Below are 16,570 nucleotides of genomic sequence, written 5' to 3'. Positions count from 1 at the left end.
AGGACTTAAGGCATACATAACAGTATAGAAATCATGCCTTGGACTAGAATCCTACCTAAATAACTGGGATTAGTAAGTCACAGATCTTAGCAGAGAATCTAAAACCACACTTTGGTTTGTTGGAATAATTTCTACCTGCAGTTTCATAATTATACCTTTTACACATAGATGATTGTAGCTTTAACCAAACATCAAAAAGAGTTTTTTTCACATAATATGAAGACCATTAGAGAAAACCACAACAGGACAAAATATAGAAATCAAAGAAACACTGTGATCCCAGCTGTAAAGGATACATCCACAATGCCACTCCCGCACTTAAGTCTCAGAGAACATCAGAGAAGAGGGAATGGAAAGATTGTGAGGGTCAGAGGACCAGGAAGGCTTCTGTGAATCTGTAACTCTTTGAAAAGCTTGCCTAACCAAGACTTGAACAGTGACAATATCATTAGACATGCTACACAGAAGTGGGGAAATCCCAAATTCCAACTCCTGAACAAAGGGCTTCAGGCAACTAATGACTGTTGAGAGAGGAAGAACTAACCTTTCACAAACAATGAGGCCCTTGTTTGCTTGCTCACAACTAAATGATCAATCCAGAAATCATATATACATATACAACAAAAATGAATTTGGAAGATACATTCTTTTATTTGAGTGCTGCTTATGTAGGACAATAAATCAAAAAAAAAAGAAATACAACATCAATTTGAGAGGGAGGAGTATGGTAGGGTTAAAGAGAGGAAACCTGGGAGGGTTTAGAAAAAGGAAATGAAAGGGAAAGTACTATAATTGTATTTTAATTTAAAAATACATTTTTAAAAAATAACATTCAATATTCTAACTTTTATACATATTTTTACCTGCCTCTCATAAGGCTCCTAAGGCTGATTATTAATTCCAAGTATATTCTCCTATGTGCATTAAATATCTTTTTCTGAGTACAACATCCTAATTATTGTTAAATATGCAATTGATTGTTAATTAGGTAAATTAAATTATGCACACATTGTTTCTAAGCAAATGTTATTGAATTTTTTCTAAATCGTAATAGACATTCCAGATTTTATGACCACTAAAATAATGTGGAATTTTTGACAATATTAAGTTTATAAAGTTTTCCGTATCAGTCTTTGCAACTTGATGTTTGATTATGATATGAAGTATCTCACCTTACCTATGGGCTGCAAGCCTTGCTGTTGCACTGAGCCCCTTGTTCATCCTGGCTTCCCAGAACTGAAATAATCACACAGAAACTGTATTAATTAAAACACTGCTTGACCCATAAGCTCTAACTTATTATTGGCTAACTCTTACATCTTAATTTAACCCATTTCCATTAATCTCTGTATTGCCACATGCCAGTGGCTTACCTGTTAAAGTTCCTGCATCTGTCTCTGATAGGCTCCATGGCTTCTCTCCAACTTCTCCTTCTTCCTTCCAGAATTCAGCTTAGTCTTTCCCACCTACTTAAGTTATACCCTATCAGGCCAAGGCAGTTTCTTTATTCATTAACCAATAAAATCAACACATAGACAGAAGGACCTCTGTACCACTTTGCTAAGTTCAGAATCCAGGTAAATGCTTTCTATATACACCAGATGATTTGATGCAAGATTTTTTTTTTGTATTCTGTGAATATGTTTTTCTCTTATTGGGTTATGAATGAAGCTGTTTCAGTTAATGACCAAGCAGTGTATACCTAGGCAGAAAATCAAAACAAGGATAGGAAGGGGAGGGAGGGAAACAGAGAAAGTGGAGTCTGGGAGCCACCATGCAGCACCTAGGAAAGCAAGAGGCCAATGCATTACAAGTAAGTCAGAAACACATGATGATACATTGATATAAAAATGAGTTAATGTATAAGATAGAGGTAGCAAGTAAAATGCTAAGCCATTGGCCAAGCAATTATAACTGTTATTAAGACTCAGAGTGGTTATACCATAAATGACTGTGGGACCCAGTGGGTAGGAAAAAAAATAACTGGTCCAATGGGACCTACAAGCAGGAGAAAAATACCCATCTACAGGTTTTAATATAGGATTTAACTTTGTTCATTCCTTTTGCAGTAGGTAGTGCATGTCAGTATCTCTTGTATATTCTAGTACTCTCAAAGAAACCGGTGCTAAAATCTTTTTAGGATATAGTAAAAGTGTGGCAGTGCTCCTTTCCTAGTTGGGTACATAAAATATTTTGTGTGTATGAATATTTCGCCTGCACTACATGCATGCAGTTCTTGTGAAGGCCAGAAGAGGACCTTATAAGTCTTGAAACTGGAGTTGAAGCTTGTTGCCAATGGCCACCATGTATGTACTAAGATTTAATGAAAGTCCTTCCTTAGCAAGAAAGTCAATACTTTACCCCTGAGTCATCTCACCAGAACCAAGGACATGCCTGGTTTTTATCCTAAGGAAATATTACTGATTTATTGGCAGAGTTGGGTAATCTGCACCCCAGAATTAAAGCCTATTTCTTGGTAATCACAAGACTTCTTTATCTGTGAAAGGTACTGTGACTTTCAGTGTTTCATTTAATAGAGTTCTTCACATAAAAATAGTGTTAGAAGTGAATTATTTTAGCCCTTTTCCAATGTTAATTACAATTTTGGTGGATTTCAAAGTATTTACTATCTGACATATTTTGTTTTTAAACATGTTTGAATAGATAAGAGTAATTACATACATTTTGAATATTTATTGATAATAACATGAGAATACTAGAGAAGTCATATCATTAGCATGTGCTGGAAATTTTTGATATAAAGAGAATATAACCGTATTTTTATCTTTGAATTAAAGTGTTAAATGCCAGTTCTACAAATGGAAGTTGCCTATAAACATGATGTTGGCCTTAAGAACAACATCAAGATCAATAATAGTAGATACTGAGGAAATGTTAATGATGGGATGATGAATGTGTGTGTGTGTGTGTGTGTGTGTGTGTGTTAATTACAGATCTGCAACTATAGGTTCATGTTAAAGAGAAAAAGACCAAATGTGATCCCAGAGTTCTCTATGGAGTTCCCTAGAATTGAGAAGTGCCCATGCTTCCTTAATTTCTGTTTCTCTTTATGATGATTCATCATTATTCTCAACTAGAGTGTACCCTCTGTTATTGTGGAGACTGACATGTAAATCCGGGTATGTCTTTGGGGACATTTCCAGATGATTAAATGAGGGGACAGAGCCAACTTGAATAAAGATGGCACAACTAATGGGTTTCAGGCACTAACATGATTAATTGGAGGAAAATAGAAAGAGGGTGTAGTATTAACCTTTTTTCTCTTTGTGTTCCTTCATTATATGGAATGCTAAGCTCTACCACATCTTCTCAATCACTTTGAATTGACACCTTGGAAACCTTGAGCTCAAATGCATCTTTCTTCTGTCAAGTTGTTTCTGTTAAGTACTTATTCATTATAATTGAAAGACACTATTTTTTTTCTCAAAAATAAGGTAATTTGTCTCCCTTCTTTTACAAGCATGGCCTTATTTTCTTTTTGTATGCCATTAGCCAATGCTTTACTAGCCTAAAGCTTTGATTTACTTTATATCCAGCTAATGTGACATTTAAGATCAATACCAACTGTATTCATTCATTTTTCAAAGACACATAAAATCCAGGTACTGATCTGAGTTCACTTTCTGAAGTATAATTGTCATTATATAATAGCTATCAGTCAGGCAATTGACAGTGCTTAATTATATGAACAGTATCTGACCAAGACAAAAAACTTACTGATTCCAACCTTCCCACTAACACATATAGTCATAATTGAAGGAAAGAAAAAGAAATTTCTTCACAGTGATTTCAATAGTGAAATGGTGAGAAAAAGCAAGAATGGATGCACTAGTATCTAAGGAATCACATTCATTATTACATTCATTCTGTTGTGTGCCTCCTAATATTCAAATCTAGTTAACAAGAGTGGAAAGCTACAGCTCATGTAATGATGGTCAAACTGACACTCAATACATTTAGAAACTTCTTTGATAACACAAAATCAGCCCATGATAAACAGCAAGAAAATTACAACGTGTGCCCTGTAACTTCAAAAAGAAACACAACTTATTTTTAAATGTTTCATTTGACTTTAGTAGTTCCAAAATGTCTGTATACTGATTATAATGATTTTAGGTAAACAATTACCTAGACATATCTATTAGAGTTATTTTTGCTCAGTATTATAGGATATACAATAGCTATAAATCTGATTATGTACTCACCGAATTACATCCATTGTAGTACTGAAAATATTGTACTTTTAATTCATTCCTCGTTCTTTTCTTCCACCTAAAGTATTTTAGAACCACATAGGTGGTACCTAACACAACAGTTAAAATGGAGAGACATACTTAAACAATTGACTTCTGTGGAAGGTTGTGCTCTCTGAAAATATTTTCTCATGTTTTGTTCCTTTGAACTCTTACAATTGATTGATAGCAGTTCTGTCTAGAGTTCTGGAAAGTGTTCATTGACTTATAACAGTCTATGGGAATTCAGGTAGAAAAGGGACCAGATTTTAACTAAGAAGCCAAAATTGTACAATGGAAAAAAAGAAAATATCTTCAACAAATGATGATAACATAATTGGATGTTCAACATGTAGAGGAATTCAAATAGATCCATATCTATTGCCATGCACAAAACTCAAGTCGAAATGGATCAGAGACCTCAACATAAGCCTAGTTACACTGAACCTAATAGAAGAAAAAGTAGGAAGTAGCCTTGAACTCATTGACATACAGGACTACTTCCCAAATATAACACCAATAGCAGAGATACAGAGAGCAACAATTAATAAATGGGACCTCCTGAAATGAAGACAATTCTGAAAGGCATAGGATATAGTAAATAAGACAAAATGGCAGCCAAATGATTGGGCAAATATCTTCACCAACCCCACATCTTATCTCTAAAATATATAAAGAACTCAAGACACTAGATATCAAAATATAAAGTAACCCAGTTAAAAATGGGGTACAGGTCTAAACAGAGAAGTCTCAACAACAGCAATAAACTAAAATGGCTGAAAGACATTTAAGGAAAGGCTCAACATCCCCGTCCTTTGGAGAAATGCAAGTCAAAATAACTCTGTGATAACATCTTATATCTGTCAGAATGACTAAGATCAAAAACACTGATGACAGTTTAAGCTGGAGAAGATGTGGAGTAAGGGGAACACTTTTAACTGCTCATGCAAATACAAACGAACGTGTACAACTACTTTGGAAATTCATATGGTGGTTTCTCAGAAAACTGAAAATGAGTGTACCTCAAGACCCAGCAATACCACTCTTGGGCATATACCCAAAGAATAGACATTAATACTACAAGGTCATTTGTTTAACAATGTTCATAGCTACATTATTCATAAAGCCAAAACCTGCAAACATCCTAGATATCCCTCATCCAAAGAATGGATAAATAAAATGTAGTATATTTACTGAGTGGAGTATTACTCAGTGATAAAACACAAGGACTTCTTGAAATTCACATGCAAATGAATGGAGCTAGAAGAAAATCCTCAGTGAGGTAACCAAGACCCAGAAAGTATAGATATTAGACAAAATAGATATTAGACATAAAAAAAGAATCATCAGGTTACAATCCACAATCCCTAAGAAACTAGGTAACAAGCAGGATTCTAACAGAGACATGCATGGATATCCCTGAAAAAGTGGAAATAGATAAAAATCTCCTGAGAAAACTGCAAGGAAGATGGAAAGGAGGGAAGAAGGCAAGGAGAGAGGAGAACATGAGGGAATGTGATGGTTGAGTTGGTGGAGGGAAAAAGAGGGATAACAAGGAAAGAGGTATCTTGATAGAGAGAGCCATTATGAGGTTATGGAGAAATCTTATGCTAGAAAAGCTTTCATGAATCTACACGAATGACACCAGCTGAGGCTTTCAGTAAAAGTTGAGAGAGTGCCTTGACTGACCTTCCTATAATGAGATTGATGACACCCTAATTTTCATCATAGAACCTTCATCCAGTAACTATTGAAAGCATATGTAGGGATCTGTTGTTGGAGAGCACTTGTTTGTTCCCAGATGCTCAGCCCTGAAATAATCACACAGAAACTGTATTAATTAAATCACTGCTTGGCCCATTAGCTCTAGATTCTTATTGGCTATCTCTTACATCTTAATTTAACCCATACCTATTAATTTGTGCATTGCCACATGGCTGTGGCTTACAGGCAAGGTTCTGACTCATCTGTCCCCAGCAGTGACTACATGGCATTTCCTGACTCAGCATTCTTTCTCTGACCATTTAGTTTAGTTTTCCCTGCCTAACTCTGTTCTGAAATGCTAAGGGTCAAAACAGTTTCTTTATTCAATAACAAATAAAAACAACACATATACAGAAGGACTTCCCACTTTAGGTATCCACAGCTAAGCACTGGGGCAAGCTCCCAGAGTCCAGTTGAAGACAGGGAGAGGGATTATATGAGCAAATTGTTCAAGATCATGAAGGGGAAACCTACAGAGACAGCAGAACTGAGCTAGTGGGAGCTCACTGACTCTGGACTCATAGCTGGGGGGACCTGCATAGAACCTAACAAGGCCCTCTGAATATGGATGATAGTTCTATGGCTTGGGCAATATGTAGGACTACTGGTAATGGAAACTTGTTTTATCCCCAATGCATGAACTAAATTTTTGGAGCCCATTCCCTATGGAGTGATACCTTGTTCAGCCTTGATACTGGTGGACAGGGGCTTGGTCCTGCCCCAACTTGATATGCCAGACTGTGTTGACTCCTCATGGGAGGCTTTATCTTTTCTGAGGAGTGATGAGGGGTTGAGTAGAAAGAAGGTGGGGAGGGAGTGGAAGGAGGTAGGAAGAGGGAACTGTGGCTGGTATGTAAAATTAAAAAAAGAACTTTTAAATAAATCGATTTTTTAATAAGAAAAAGGATATTTTCTCATTCATGCAGATGCCTTCTTCACCCTATTTTATGGTGGAAAGAGTGGTTTATAACCTGAGTAGTAATATTCTTCCTCCTCACTGCTGTTCAGTTCTGTATTTCTTATTTTTTCTGAGTTTACCCAATCTGTAGCTCTTACTAGGACAATGCATCCCTTTAAATCGATATGAAAAAATGGCTTAAATTAATGCTGAATCAGGCCCATTAACATCACACTGATTATGCAGTAAACACACAGTATTGTTTACAGTAGACCTTTCCGAAACCTAACCATGACATTAAAACTCAGAATCTATTCTGGGAGTAGGCAAATCTTCATAAAAATTTTATTTATCATGAAAGGCAAATGCTTATTCATTGCATAACACTGAAAGACATGGTTACTCCTCCTCAGACCACCCTAAACATCATTAGGTATTAAGACGAACTATAATTCTTAATTGTGTCTGTAAAGTCAGTGAAAAGATTGGTTCTGTAGGGAGGAAAGAATACAAGTACTTTATGTGGGCTGGATGTTAGGAAAGCAAATCAGTGTAGAGTTACTAGATGGGAGCTGTGGGGCAAAGCTTGAGTTTTATTTTTGAAATTCACTAAATGATTACAGAAAAAATCTTCTCTATAGACCTTCCTAGTTCTTAGTGCTCACAATACCTTAAGTACCCTGGAATAATAATCATTTGACTGCTTCTTTATTCTGGTTTTGCTATTGGGTTTGTTTGTGTTTGTATTTGCTGGAGTGTTGTTTTCTAAGCAGCATGTGTTTGGTGAATGTGTGCATGAGTATATACGTGCATATATATGAGAAAATATAAAATAATTACACATTTCAAACATCTGCGTTAGGTACATCTGCAATTCTAGCCCCCTGGTCCAGCCAGTCAGGATGTTTAGACCTGTCACTTGGTGTTCGGACTACTCAGAAGACTGCCTTTTGGACGCCTGATGGTGGTTCCCGGGAGTTCGAAGCTCCAGGAGCCTGTACCATCTCTATCCGAAGGGGAGGAGAGGAGGTGAAGAGAAAGCATGCCAGCAAAGGGCTTCTCCCTCCCATGAAGGGGTCAAGGAACCAGTCAGGAGGTCTAGAGCAGGGTTCTTAGATTACACAGCAAATCCCTAACTTCAGCACCGTGGACAGCAGCAGCTCCCGCCTAGAGAGGCGCGTGCATACCTCCTGCCTTTGCTGGGACTCCAGCTAATGGACCTGAGCCGGTGGTTTCCTTCTCATTTTTGCTTCCAAACCAGACGAGGGCAGGGCAGAAGGGTTGTTACGGCAAGAGGAGTACGGTAGAAAAAGAGAAGGAAAAGGAGGAGGAGGAGGAGGAGGAGGAGGAGGAGGAGGAGGAGGAGGAGGAGGAGGAGGAGGGGCCCGGAAGGGAACAAGAAGGGAAGAGGGGGAAGGCTTCCCTTTGCCAGGCTCGCCCGGGTCTGCAGGCGCTGCTAGAAGCAGCGGCGTCTCCAGCTCCTGGCTACTGTTGCCGCTGCTGCTGTGTTCTACAGCTAGAGATGCTTCTCAGTGCCGCGCCGCGCTGAGGCCAAGCCAGCACCCGGGGCTGTGCTCCACTCCGCATATCCTTGATCTCAGCCTGGGAACTGACAGCCTACTGGAAACCCCTCTGAGTCGCGCTGCACAGTGGCCACCCTAGCCCTCGCCCGCAGTGGCAACAGCGGCATCGCTGGACACATAGCTCTCCGGTTCTCTCCTGCAGGCTCAGTGCTCTCCAGATTTCCCCAACGCGTCCTTTGGTGATTTTTTTTTTTTCCCCAGAGAGGAGGGCGGGGTAGGTGTCAGTCTCCTCCTCTCTCTCACCCCTCCTATTTCTTCTCGGTTTGAATTTCTTCCCCTGGCATTTCACTGGCTCTCAGAGCAAGAGACCAGACCCACAGAGAGGGGAAAGCAAGGCTGCGCCTCCCCTGCTGCTGCCATCCAGAACTGGAACTGGAGAGGGTGAGGGGAGAGGAAACGAAGCAGGAGGAGCTTGGCTTCCTCTTGCATCTGAGGACAGACCAGCTCCTTTCAGGAACCCCACGGAGAAGCGGACTGCATCTCCGCAGCGAGCTTTTGGAGTACTGCTGGCCCGGAGGCGAAGGATGGTGGTGTCCCTGAGAGCAGGCTGCAGGGCAGCGCTCTTGCTCTGGATTCTCAGCAGCTTCATCTGCAGAGCCTGGATGGCTCCCTCCACGTTTCGTAAGTAGTTCTCTCCTCTCCGTGGCTCCGTACTGGGGCCACTTCAGTGCCGCATTGGTGTAAGGGCGCCCAGGCATCAACTCCGAGGAGCATTCGCAGTTTTTGCCCCTGGTATATGTTTGTGTGCATGTATGTGTATCGGATGCCTAGCACTTGCAGCCACTGCCGCAGAGAAGCAGAGAAACTCTAAACCCGGGGAGCTCCTTTTTTAGTGTAGATGATTTTCATAGTGTTGGATGCTTCTGGAAAGTTGTTCCTAGTCTTAAAGAATGCTCCGCAACTGCTTGGTTAGAGTGATGAGTGTAGTCGTTTCTTGCGACCGATTTGCACAGACTGGAGACGATTACATTTTACTTGGGTAGTGAGGAAAACGAGCAGAAGTTTCTGATTTTTATTGATGGTTTTAACTTGAGCTTTGGTCTGAGGAGGAAAGAGAAACAGACTTCAAGCAGTTTGGGTACCTTTGGACTCACTAATTTTTTTCTGCCCTCTTAAAAAAGTTAATGCTCATTTAGCAGTTGATTATACATATGAAAAAGGAGTTCTAATATTGGAACTGAAAATGTGCTAATTACTTAGTAGTTTGGGGTAATGGGCATGACTCACTCATGCAGGCCATGACTTGGGACGGCCAGTGCAAAGCAAATGTTGTGTTATTAATGGTGAATGAAGAGATGGTTTAAAAGTTATGTAGCTGCCCGAAAAGTGTGTTTTTAAGGACAGAGTGAAAGAGAAGATATGGTTTGTGTTTTGATGAGGTTTAGAGGAAATGGAAGATTCCAGCTCATTTTCTTCATTCCTTTAGAAATGCGTACTGTGTATGAGGAGAGGAAAGACATAGTTGGCTTTGGCTGAGAAAGAGTTAAAGGCTGGACTGATTTTCTGTGATACTTTGTAGAGTTTTCCTAAGCGCAGCCTTGTTTCTGAGGATGGGTGAATCTGTTGGTGAAGGGGTATGGATCTGTGGAGTTCAGAGGGAAATATTCTCCACTTAGATAATTTGAGTTGATTCCAGAGGCGTCACATGTGATGCGGCCCTCTCTCTGTTTATAGTTCTGTGGATGTATTCGTGCTCACCTCCGTCTACGTTTCCATATGAATATTATCACTCCACTGTACAAAGTGTTAATAATACTTATATTATAATAAAATATTTATATTTTGTTAATGAAAAAATCTTGAAATAGGCTTTATATGTTGTGATCAGCAATTGCCTACAATGCTACCATTAGCAGTAGGGTGACATAGTCCCAAAGGACCGTCTATGAGCTTCTTTGCAGTGCTTCAAGATAGAGAAAAGTGAGAAAAAAAGACAGCCAAGTTGTAGTGAACTTGAAAAAAAGGAAACTTTACGGTAGTCTCAGAATACAAACAAACCTAAAAAAAAAATGTATTGCTTTTTATCCATGTGGATTGTATAGAGTTAAATGGAGATAGTAAAGCAAGACTGTTTGATGCTGACATCTACAAAAATGTGTAACACTACCTATGGGATATTATTCTGATGAAATTTCAATTTCCATTTCAAAATATGTTTGTATAATGGTATAGGATTTGCTTCCATGCTTCCTATATACTCGCTAAAAGTTAAAGTATGTTGTATTCTGTGGTTTGATTTCCTACTTCCCAATAGCTTCCAGAATTCTGTCTCTCATCTTTCCATATGCCTTAGTAGAAATGGGTCAATCTAAAGCAATCACCATGTGTTCAGAATGATATGTTCGCCTTCATAACTCTGCTATAGTTTGAAGACTCAAAAGTTCTTATTTCATATGTGCTTTTACTACTTAGAATTCAGTGAAAAATAACATAAAATCATTACTTTAGACATTTTTTTCTGAGCTTGAAAATTTATTTAGCTCTTATTCTATACAACATAAATAGTTACAATATATTTTAAATGTTTAAAATGTTTTTAAAGAGTTAAAAATGGATTAGCTGAGGTAGGTTTTTATTACGTTTGAGTTTAAACTCTGAAATACAAGCCCAAAATTGTCAGAAATCCTCGACATAAATTTAATGAGCAATACCTGAATTTAGTGATGAGAATGAACTCTCAAATTTATTTTATTTTTCAAATAATGAAAAATACACATTTTATGTTATACTTATATTGATGTTATGTTTTCAATACCTAGAAAGACTCAAGGCAGAAAAACATTAACTCCATGAATCTAAGTTAATGAACAACTCAACCAGGAGGGGTCATCATGACACAAAAAGTAGCAGAAAACTCATGTCGTTCATGCTTTGAAAATATGATGACTATGCTCAAACATCCTTTTCCCAAGTAACTTTGGAGTGTAAAAAGCATTTTCGCATAGATGATTGATACTTTAAATTTCATAATATCCATTTTCAGTAGACCATTGCCTAAGGTTTATTTCTTTAATCTGCTCTGGACATGTGCATTAAGGTTTCTCATCCTGTGTTTTAAAAATACATTTCAATTTAAATTAAAAGAAGTTTATTTCTTTGATCAAATAAAAATCTGATCTCTTTCAGTGTGGTAATTAGAATGATGTGGTACTGAGCAGAAGTGTATGCTTTCCTTTCTTGTGAAAGTCCGTCTGAAAGGCTCAGGAGCACTCCACCACTAGGGGGTAAATTGATTAGACCATGCTTTTAAGACTTAAGGAGCTGTCCTAAATGACAAGGGGATTAAGCTAGAACTTAGTAAATTTGGTGTTTAAATATTATTGAATTTTCACTTAAATAAGTGTTTACTCATGGAGGGCAATTAATGTGATTCTTATGAAACTATTCTCATATGATTTACTTGAGTCTCGTATTTGTGAAATGCATTTTGCATGTAACCAATTAATGTCTTACAAGTTTACTGTTGCATATATGGCATATACAAATGTATGCACATATATGTGATTTAAGTATGTAGTTAAAACAGAGACATATAATATATAATATTGTATATATCAAAATAGCTGCAATATGAGCATGTTTATATATTATGTAGCATTATTTAACAATTTTACTTTATTGTCAAGTTCATAGTTAGGAATTTTTCTGTATAAGATACTATGATAAAAATATAAAACAATAGCTTATTGATCTATTTTCTCTTTCATAAATTTGTATTTTCCACATAGTAATATTTTTAAATATACCATATAAAACAATAATAAATAAAAGTTGTAGTTTTACATCTAATTTAATCAGAATAGTGAGTTTGCAAAACTGAGAACATACTTTTGATCAACAAGATTCAATGGAGAAAAGAGTTATACATTTTTTAGGTTCTGCAAATTAATAAGAAAAAAACCTTTGACTGGTTGGAGATGAATACATTTCTTAGCTTTACAAGCATTGACACTGCTACTCAGATAATGGTAATTTTTATGTTTTAATCATTTATCATAAAGTAAGATGAAATGTCATAAAATATACTCCCATATATTTAATATATCTTTCAATTAACCTTCATGCATTTATACATATGCAATTCTTTATTTGTGAGAATTTCAAAGCTGTTTTGTGTATATTGTGTTTTAAAACAGGTTTATAATATATGTTTCCATTACTTTTAGTAGCATCAACTTTCAAGTTCTATAATTTCTTTAAGCTTCTATCTCATTTGTCTGAATTAATAAATCCTATTAGCAAAGAGAACTTAATAAATCTTTAAAAATGAAGGAATCAGCCTTTCTGCCTGACAAATTGGATATTGATTGGAAGATAAAAAGGCCTGTGATGTATCTGACCCTGATTCAGTTTTCTTTTTTAAAAATGGTAGATTTATCTGTTATAAAGGTAGAGAATATACATGTATTCTCTGCTTTAAAATTCTTAAATAAAATCTAGCTTGTAATCTTAGCTATAGAGTAGAAAAATTGTTGAGTTGATAAACTGCCTCCTGCGCAAACATTAGGACCAGAGTTGAAATCCTCAGAATACATGAAAATACTGACTTCATGGTACGCACTGTAAGCCAATTGCTGGTTGGATGGAGACAGGTATATTGTAGAATATTAGTTAAAGGTGTTAGAGTTGCTTGTGCTGTGGAACAGTTTTTTTAATGATGCAAATATATGTTGCATTCATTTATGTTGCATTTGTTTAATTATATGAAGCTGTGTTACATTGTCTAAAACACCCAATTGACTAATATAGAGCTGAATGGCCAATAGCCAGGCAGGAGAAAAGACAGGCAGGGTTGGCAGACAGAGAGAATAAATAGAAGAAATCTGTGAAGAGATCCAGAAGTGAGAAGAGGAGAGGAGAGTGTCAGTGGCCAGCCATGCAGCTACACAGCAAGCCTTGGAGTAAGAAGTAAAGAAAGTAATGTAGAATAGAGAAAGACAAAAGCCCAGAGGCAAAAGGTAAGTAGGATAATTTAAGTTAAGAAAAGCTGAAGAAACCACAGAGAAACCCTGTCTCGAAAAACCAAAAAAAAAAAAAAAAAAAAAAAGCTGAAGAGAAATAAGCCCATCTAAACTGGACATTTGTAAGTAAGAATAAGCCTCCATGTAATATATTTGGGATTTAAATGATTGGTTCCCTCAAAAGTCAAAGAGTAAAAAACAACCAACAAGCTGATAGATCCCAAGAGACTACTGGACAACCAGTCTAGCTAACAACTGAACTCCAGGTTAGACAAGATAAACAGTATCAACATTAACAGAAAATAAGTAATAGAGGAAGATACTTGACATAAAAATTCTGACTTTCATATGCACAGGCACACCTGTGTAAATGTAAATGTGCACACACACAACACACAGACACAGATAAGCTAGAAAATGGAAAGTATTAATTTCAGCAACACCAAAGGATATGTCAAAGTAGGTAAAGAAAAAGCCACAATGCCTGAACTCTACACAAAGTATTATAGGCAAATGAAGAAAGCTGGAAGCCGGAGAGGTAGTCTCTCCCAGAAAAAGGAATATTAATTGATTTTCTAGTGTCAAATGGTGATCCCCGGAAATATATGTGTGTGTGTGTGTGTGTGTGTGTGTGTGTGTGTGTGTGTGTGTGTAAAATTATATGGAATTCCTGAGTTATATTTAGGAATACATATGTATATACATGAACATAGATGAATACAATAACAACTAATAGAAAAGGAGGCCATGAATTTTAAAAAAGTGTGGATAGGGGTATGGGAAGATTTGAAAGGAGTAAAGTTTAGGAAAAAACAATCTAATTACATAATAATATAGAAGATAAAGGGATAATGGATACATGGTGTCAGTATAGTGATTAATATTGATAAAATGAAGAAATTCAATATGTGTCAATATGTTTTCACATATTAACTTTGATTTAAAAACACTTTATCTTCTTTCTTAACCTTTATCAATGTAAATAATAGTGTACACAATAATATGAACCACAAAAAAACAGTTGTGTGCAAAGTAAATTCTTTATTTCTATCAACATCCTTACTCTAAATTGGATATTACTGGCATTTCCAGATAGATGAATCTTTTATAAAATGCAGCTATCAGAAACTTCAGAAATGCCTATAATCATTTATTACTCAGTTTTTGGAAGCTACATGTTCATTGTTTGCTATTTTATATAAATGGATAGTAATTAGATGATTTTCAGATAACTTTTAATTTTTAAGTTGGAAAATAAGACGATTTCTAACACAGTGAATATTTGAAATTATGAATTTTACCTTCTCCTGAATGCTACACTATCTAAATGTTGGGATGTAGAAATTTCCCATTTCTTTGCATAATATTTAATTTTATGATGAATAAACTGTACTTAAAACACTTCGTCTCTATGGCAATCCTTTCCAGGTTAGGTGTAAGAATACCTCTGCAGGTTATTGAGAAGCATAGGAGATATTCTTCTGCATTTACATCTTTGCTGTCTGCAGAAAACCCACATTTGGTAGGCAGGTGCACATGAAGAGAGTGGTAGTGTCAGGAAAATTGTGTCAATTCCTTCTTCCAATATCGGGAGAATCTGTTGAATGGTAGAAAGAAGATTAATGAACCCAGTTGTCTCATGTTTCCATATTATCGATGATTGCACAGAAGTTAATATTTGAGCTCCATCTCAGTCATTCCTTTTCTGATAAAGAATTAAAGCAAAGAAGAGAATTTTGATTATTGTGCCAGCTAAAACCACAAAATACTTTACTTTCCTATAATAGCATTATATAAAATGAAGAAAACAAGTAAGAGAGAATTTTTGCAGGCTTTAGAATCAAGGACTGAGTATGCTTGTTTTTCTCATGTGATATGTTGCAGGAGAATTATAGTTTTTATGTAATTTCCTCAATGTCCCTTTCATCCCTTCTTTCTGCATGGCCCTATTAATGATGTTTACTTCTGTGAGAAGCACTTTCCTATCCAGAGTGAATAATATTATCATTTACCACATAGCCTGGTGGTAGAGTGGTCCCTGCAGGTTCACTTCCATTCTATTTCTGCAGCAGATACACACACACTCCACAACTTACTGACCTGTTACTTTATGTCCACTTTTATGCCCTTCGTACCTTCTATACAGTTATGAAGATTTTGATTCTTTCAGTCATCAAACACCACAGTCATCCGTTGACATCGAAGTTGATTATTGCCTTAGCTGAGAACTCCGTACAAAGATCTCTTCAGACTCCTGCTTAGTTCATTTGGGTGGCAGACAAATCATGCTAACAGCTTGAAGTATCTGACTTGCTTTTCACACTCCAGATTTTTAAACCTCCCCTGATAGTAGGAAATCTGGAAATAAAGATGTAGTCATTGACTCCAAGTTTGCTTGCTGAAGATAACATATTTTTGGTACACTGTAAAAGTGTCGAAGAAATATAGAGGTGCTCCTGAGAGCTACAGTCTGCATTATTCTTCTGATTTGAGATTATTTGAAAGCCCTCATAAATATAAATGCTAATTATCTTTTTTTAATGTGTTAATGTCTAGAAGCATGATAAAATTGACTCTGGGAATATTTAACTAAGGAAAATATCCTCAAACATAGAAAAGATTTTGTTTGTTTATGGTTTTGCCTTTTCCAGTATATTCATTGCTTTTGTTATTTGCACTGGGATGGTGGGCTGAGATGTGAATTTCAAAAAAAAATGACAGTCGAGAGAGGTGTGACCTACATACACACTGTCAGATTTGCTAAGCCTGTGCTGTGTGGTGCATCTAAGTTGGAACTGTGCTATATAAACTTTAATGAAATTCAACAAGGATTTACTCACCTCTCTGTCATAACGTCATGTTGGAATAATATGTGAAAGGAAAAGTTTTCTCCTTGACACAATTTCCCACTAACTCCTGCGACCATCTCAGTGTTGTCTTTCTGTAATGCTATTATTTGAATGCTATGCACAGATGAAAGTAAATGTACAAAGTTTGAATAAAATAGTTTTCGAAGTGGAGAAGCATTGAGTTAACACACAAAACAGCACACTAGTATTTTCATCATATAAACACTAAAGATGCCTATTGTAATTCATATGGGTCCAGATA

At 36.6% G+C, this 16,570-nt stretch overlaps 1 protein-coding gene across 1 annotated transcript in view; it reads left to right on the top strand.

Moving 5' to 3' along the window:
• Positions 1-8,310: 8,310 nt before the first annotated feature.
• Cntnap2 (contactin associated protein 2) overlaps positions 8,311-16,570 on the top strand; it is a 2,085,894-nt gene continuing 2,077,634 nt past the window's right edge. Inside the window, exon 1 of the mRNA XM_057766295.1 lies at positions 8,311-9,119. Within this exon, the coding sequence (XP_057622278.1) occupies positions 9,023-9,119 (97 nt within the window). The 5' untranslated portion in view covers positions 8,311-9,022. The remainder of the gene's footprint in view (positions 9,120-16,570) is intronic.

The sequence above is a fragment of the Chionomys nivalis genome, chromosome 1 (assembly GCF_950005125.1).
Source record: "Chionomys nivalis chromosome 1, mChiNiv1.1, whole genome shotgun sequence".
Classification (NCBI taxonomy): domain Eukaryota; kingdom Metazoa; phylum Chordata; class Mammalia; order Rodentia; family Cricetidae; genus Chionomys; species Chionomys nivalis.
This window is presented reverse-complemented; position numbering and strand designations above follow the sequence as displayed.